At 39.5% G+C, this 6,811-nt stretch overlaps 1 protein-coding gene across 4 annotated transcripts in view; it reads left to right on the top strand.

The window, feature by feature from the left end:
• The window catches only part of APLF (aprataxin and PNKP like factor), a 60,051-nt gene that overhangs the window by 30,738 nt on the left and 22,502 nt on the right, over positions 1-6,811 (top strand). For all 4 annotated transcript variants that reach the window (XM_014459393.2, XM_023757446.1, XM_006092984.3 and 1 more), the window contains one exon: positions 3,318-3,499. In XM_014459393.2, the coding sequence (XP_014314879.2) occupies positions 3,318-3,499 (182 nt within the window). The remainder of the gene's footprint in view (positions 1-3,317; positions 3,500-6,811) is intronic.

Genomic DNA, 6,811 nt, shown 5'->3' with positions numbered 1-6,811 from the left:
CTGATCCCGGGGCCCTGAGGCTCTCGCTCGCTGATTCCCGGGGCCCTGAGGCCTCTCGGCTCGCTGATCCGGGGCCAGGAAGGCTCTCGGCTCTGCGGCTACAGGGCTGTTTGGCTTCGCTCTACCACTTAGAGCCTGAGTATGCAGATTAACCGCCATCTTTTAGCTTCTATAATTGAAACATTGTATCTTTTGGAGCTGTTGCTTCGGCAGCTCAGAGCCCCGCAGCTGCAGGAGGGAACCTTGGTTTCCTCTATGCTGGGGCAACCAAGCATCCTGTTCTCAGCTGCCTGGCTGCCGGCCACCATCTTGGCTGACAGTTAATTTGCATATACTCACTGATTAGCCAATGAAAAGGGTAGCGGTCGTACGCTAATTACCATGTTTCTCTTTTATTAGTGTAGATGCTAGAACCTGTACATTTTAAATAAAAATGGGTAAAATTGGTACCTGTTTCTTATTCTGATTTTAATAGGAATTCTATTAGTTTTTAAGCATTTAATAGGATTGGGATTGTTCCTGGTACTCTTATGTTTAGGATGTGTGTTTTTTTCTCCCCCAGGAATAATTGTTGAAATCTCTGGACATTTTTTTAGTATAGACAGTCTTGCATTTTCATATGTTAATGTAATTAATGATATTGGTAGATTTCCTAATGTTGTATCATGCTGTGTTCCTGGAATAAGTTCAGTTTATCATAATGGCTTATTATTTTTATACTCTGTTAGATTAGATTTGCTAACATTTAGTTTAGAACATTTGTATCTATACTCACAAGTATAGTTTGTATTTTTTTCCCACCTGTGCCAACTCTGTTAGATTTTGGTGGTAGAGCTTTATCGGTGTTGTATTAAATGAATTAGAAGCTTTTCTATATATGCTCAAGGACAGTTTGAGTAACAGAAATATCCGTTTCTTTTTTTTGAAATTTGATTTTAGAAAGAGGAAGGGAGCGGGAGAGAGAGATAGAAGCATCAATGATGAGAGAGGAAGGGAGAGAGAAAGAAGAAAATAAAATTGACCTGTTGCTCACCCATCTATGCATTCATTGGTTGACTCTTGTATGTGCCCTGACTATGGATCGAATCTACAATATTGACATATAGGAATGATGCTCTAACAACTGAGCTACCCGGCCAGGGCTAAATATAGATATTTTTAAATTTAGAATTTTATATACATTCTAGGGCCCATTGCATGAATTCGTGCACCAGTGGGGTCCCTTGGCCTGGCCTGTGGGATCGGGCTGAAACCAGCTTTCCAACATTCCCGAGGGGTCCCGGATTGCGAGAGAGCGCAGGCTAGGCCGAGGGGCCCCATCAGTGCACGACTGGGGCTGGAGAGGGACGCGGGAAGTTGACCAGCTCGGGAGGGACCACGAGAGGGCTCTAGGGCGTATCCAGCCCATCTTGCTCAGTCCTGATTGGCCGGACCCCAGCAGCAAGCTAACCTACCGGTCAGTGTGTCTGTCCCCTGGTGATCATTGCCCATCATAGCGAGTGGTTGAGCGGCCTTAGCATATCATTAGCATATTATGCTTTCATTGGTTGAACGACCGACCGGCCAACCAGACACTTAGCATATTAGGCTTTTATTATATAATATTGCCACTTACAATGTGATACACTGCCATTTGGGAAGAAGCTGTGTCTTATTTAATTTGCATTTTTTAGTTTTTAGCATAGTAAACAATACCATAGTTGGCTATTTTCCTTGGTTTGACTAATTCATAACTGTTATAGCACTTGATCATTTGTTTCACCAAGCTGTACGGTTCTATTTAGTCTTATTTCTGACAGTTTCTAAAATGATGTGGAATGTCTCCTAATTTAGATTCAAAACAATATTTAAATAATTATGTAAAGTTTAAAGTTATTAGTTTATCCATAAGTTTCCTTTAGTAAATGCATTATTTTTGTTGGTTCGGGTGATTTTCCTGTTTAGTAATATGAATAATAGATATTCTATTAGTATTTTTCCTCTGAATTTAATGGAGTTGTTTTTTCAGGTTACTTGACTATCCTTTAGAATAGCTTTGAGCAAATTATAGCTCCTGAGCCAAATCCAATCCACTGCCTGTTTTTGTAAATAAAGTTTTATTGGAATATAGCCAAGCCCATGTATGTATGTATTCTCTATGGTTGCTTTCACACTACAAAGGCAGGGTTAGGTAGCTGTGACAGATGCTATATGGGCCACAGAGCTTAAAATATTCAATTTCTGACTTTTTACAGAAAAAGTTTGCTAACCCTTACATTACCACATTAGAATAGTGATTACAGATTGCCTTACATACCTATATCCAGGCTCTCAAGGGAATCTTTGGACAAATTCTGTTTATCTTCACAAGTCATGTAGTCAGCATATTGAGGCACAGTTCTAGGTACTGGAGACACAAGGGGGAAACAGTGGACAAGGCACATATAGTCTCTGTCCTCGTGAAGCTATCATTCAAGTGTAGAGGAAATAGACAACTAACCATGAAATATGTAAATATTTCTTAAAATATGTAAATCTTTCTTCCTTTCTGATGAGATAATTCACGAATTTGTTAACAAAATATTATACTGACATAAGTTTCCTAGTTGTAGTGAATCTTGGGAAGTATAACATGGGATATAGTGTCCATTGTTATTGAGATTTATTTTCTTCTTCGGTGAAATTTGCATAGGTCACTCTCCCTTTTGGGTTATTTGGTTTCTTAATCTGTAAGGTAACCTAAGTTGAATTCCTCACTGTGGCTATTGGGACTCAATAAATATATATAAAATTCATGTCAGATTTTTTTGTTAGAGAAATTCAATGCTAAAATTTAAAAAAAATGATAGCTAACATATTTCAGGTACTCTCCTAGATAGTTTATATATCTTACCTCATTTACTCCTCTTAATAATGCCACGAGCTATTTATTATAATTTCCTTTTTCCAGATGATGAAAGCTTTGTTGAGAGAGGTGAGGTGAAATAGTTAAGGATGGAGTCTGTCCTCATTAGCATCTTAACCTTGCTGACTCCAGGGCTGCCGTTCTTGGCTATTGTTTGCTTAATACTTTTTGAGATTTGCAAATAAATGTTTTCAAGTTGACATCACCATAATGGAACTTTAATTTTACTAGCTTTCTTTTTTCTTTTCTTTCTTTCTTTCCTTCTTTCTTTCTTTCTTTCTTTCTTTCTTTCTTTCTTTCTTTCTTTCTTTCTTTCTTGTTATTGTTTTGTTTTTTTGTGTTTTTGGGGGGCATTGATTATTGACATTGGAAGATATAGGAGATAATTTTCTCCTCCTTTTTCTTTGTGTATGTGTACTTATGTGTGTTTAAGATAATGTAAACCAGAAAAGTGGAAGAGAAGGAATCTGCAAAAATAAAACCCAAGAAAACATAACACAGCAAGGAAGAAAGCGATTGATTTCACCAGGAAGCTCACAAAGTACATCTGCAGAGCAAGACACAGGAAAAAAGTGCAGAAATGCTGATCAGGAAGAGTTTGTCATTTCATCCAAGGTGATTTAAAAAAATAATTATCTGATTGTTTTCTTAATCAAATATTCTAGATAGGAATTAATTATATGTTGTATGCAGCAAGGAAAAAACAAAATTGCTTTTTATTAATGAGTTTATGAAGTTTACAAAATGAAAAATTAGCTCATATTTTGCTGACTTGCTGACACTAACCTTTAATATAGTATTTGCATTGTAGGAAACAAGGTTATGTAGAAATTTTCAGACTGGGGAAAAGGTAAAGACCACCTGACTGTGGTTATTGGAACCTCCATTATTAAAAACTGGCCTCTTCTTATTATATTGGTTATTCTCAAATGGCATGTAACCACTTTTTCCTTTTCTTTTTTTTGTTTTGTTTGTTAATCCTCACCCGAGGATATTTTTCCATTGATTTTTAGAGAGAGTGGAAGGGAAAGGGAGAAACAGAGAGAGAAATGTTGGTGTGAGAGAGATGCACCCATTGGTTGCCTCCCACACATGCCCCGACCAGGGCCCAGGATCCAGCCTGCAACTGAGGTACATGCCCTTGACTGGAATCTAACCCAGGACCGTTCAGTCTGAGGGCCAACACTTTATTCACTGAGCCAAACCGGCAAACCACCTTTTTCTTGATGAGTATTCAGAGAACAACTAATGGGCTAATTCTTACTAGCCTGTTGCAGGATTACTTCTGGGCTAACCTTAGTATATATAAACCTTCTCTTTCAGTTTCTGCTAACTTTCTAAAATAGTTTGGATGACTTATGCATTCTTTAGCACTGAGTACTTAAAGAAAATTGGGCCTATATTGGATGCATATAACAGGGGAGAAAAAAAAGATATCCCTGGGGCAGAAAGGTCAGGTATTCTTCCTCTTGGTAGAGGGGTGGCTTCAGATGCAGTTTTCATGATCCTGTAGACCTGTGGCTGAGCTCTGTGGTCCTCATCTTTTTAGTCTCCACAAGAGCCAAAGGAGTAGGATTGGTTTTGGGACAGTGTGCACTGGAGTGATTGAAAGGCCAGTAGCCTTCCCGAGGGTCAGGTCTTTTGTAATACTCCCCTCACTCCTGCCTCCTCTCCACCAGAGCAGATTCAGCTTCTCACTGGATCCTTCTTTCAACTAGAGAGGTGGGGTCTAATAACTATAGCCCGAACCCCTTGCTTGCTTTTGGAGTCAAGTTTAAGAAGTGGAAACAAAGTGTTTTCTGACTCAGTGTATTGCCCATAAAAGCTTATAAGGTAAAACTTATTTACTTTGAGACCTAACATGCTCTACTGTCTGAACATATTATTATGACTGCCTTTATTTTCCAAGAAGAGAAGTTTATTTTTTCAGAGTAAAATCTATAGTATACATGTTTTACTATGTTTATTTCAACCCATCAGTTTGATAATCACAAGTACTACTTTCACAAACACCTTCTTAACTGATAGATTTTTAGAGAGGAGCAGTAAACAGGGCCAAAATATTTGAGGTATTTGTGAGATTTTGATGACATCAAGGTAGTATTCAGCTTGATCCCAGGAATGCCTGAGCTCTACTTGGCCAATTTTGTTTCCTTATCTTAGGGTTTCTGAGGGAGAGTCAGCTCTCATAGCACAGGAGAAACAGGGCTTAAGGTTTCAGTACCTTTTCATAACCTTTTATGCAGGGCTTTCTGATAAAGCTGGGCCAGACCTTAGAAGACCTTTCTAAGCCCCACCCTCCATCCCCACCCAGTTTCACTCTTAACTGGCTTGCAGCTGGTCCTGAAGGGATACCTGCAGTGCAGGAGCAGGTGAGAGGGAAAGTTACAAGAGTGAAAACAGGAGGTTGGGGCTGCCTATTTATACTGTAATGGCATGAGATTGCCAATTACAGTGGGCCCTTGACTTAGGAGAACTCGTTCGGAGACTCGTTAAGGAGCTCGTTAAGGAGCTCGTTAACTCAAATTACTCTATCAACTCAATGCAAAAAATCGGCTGAGAAACAGCTGGTATCTCAAAAAACTCGTTAGTTGGGACACTCGTAAGTCAAGGCCCCACTGTATATGGGACTAAGAACAGTTTGGCGAGGCCTGCGGAGTAGACTTGGGTCAGTTCACTTGGGAAGAATCAGTCACATTTTCCTGGGAAAGAGAAAGGAGGTGGAGAGAAGGGGCAGAAATCACCTTCCCTCACTGGGCCCTACTCCTGAGATTCTGATTCAGTTCTGTGCACATCAGTGTTATTTTAAATAAACATTTTCAATTTTAATGTGTACACAAGGTTGAGAGCTACTGATGTGCCATCATTCAACACCTTGGAGGTAACTGGGCCCAAGAGCACATTGCTAGAGACGTTGGGCCTCAAACATAGGTCTTTTCATTTTGGGTACAATGGGCTTCTCTATCATACATATGAGACTGTCTGCAAGAGTTTTGTGGCTCTATAATTTCAGATAATGCAGCGAATTGCTCTGAAATAGTTCATTTTTCATCAGTTTCCTTATGTCACCCCTTACCAGTTATGTAATTATCTAATTGGGGAGTGAAATGAGGGTGCTTGAATTTATGAACTTTAACAGAAATAATGGTATGTCCTGTACACAGTCTAATTAGGACTGGGTTGTAAATGACAGAAAGAAGCTTAACTGATTCAACATAAGCAAAATGAAGTGTATCAGCTGTCTATTGCTGGGAAACAAGCTACCCCAGCACTTAGTTGCTTAGCAAAACAATGATTTATTATCTCTTATAATTCTGTGGATTGGTTCAGCTCAGCTAGGCAGTTCTTTTATGACACAATTTTAGTGTCAGCTTGACTGTATTCAGCTGGGAGCTCAGCTGAGGCTAAAGCATCCATGGTGGCTTCACTCTCAGGAATGGTGCTCCAGCAAGGATTGATGGAATGACTGGGGGCTGGCTGGGCCTCCCTCCTTCCACTTAACTATTAAGTAGTCTAAACTGAGAATCTGTGCCTGACAGAGTGAAAGAAGAAGCTTTCAGGTCTCTGAAGGCCTGGAACTGGTACATGATCATTCTGCAGCATTCTTTTGGTCAGAAGAAATTACCACTTAGATTCAGGGGCAGGGGATTAGACTCCACTTGTCCAGTGGAATGATTTATATAGAAGGTATGGGTGGAATTATTGGCAGCCATCTTTGATGACTGAATCTCACACAAAGATATAGGAATAAATTCAATTTCCAGAATGGAAAGAAAAACAGCAGGAACTATAGATCATAGGGACCAGCCAGAGACTTGATCAAATCAGGTTGGTCTATGGTTTTCTTATTTTTGCTTCTCGAATTATTCTTCACTGCTATTGACAGGCTTTATTCACATGGTCTACATGGTCATAGGTAGCTTTAGG

The sequence above is a fragment of the Myotis lucifugus genome, unplaced genomic scaffold (genome assembly GCF_000147115.1).
Source record: "Myotis lucifugus unplaced genomic scaffold, Myoluc2.0 scaffold_108, whole genome shotgun sequence".
Taxonomy (NCBI): Eukaryota; Metazoa; Chordata; class Mammalia; order Chiroptera; family Vespertilionidae; genus Myotis; species Myotis lucifugus.
Note: the sequence above shows the minus strand (reverse complement) of the source record. Positions and strands in the feature narration are given on the sequence as shown.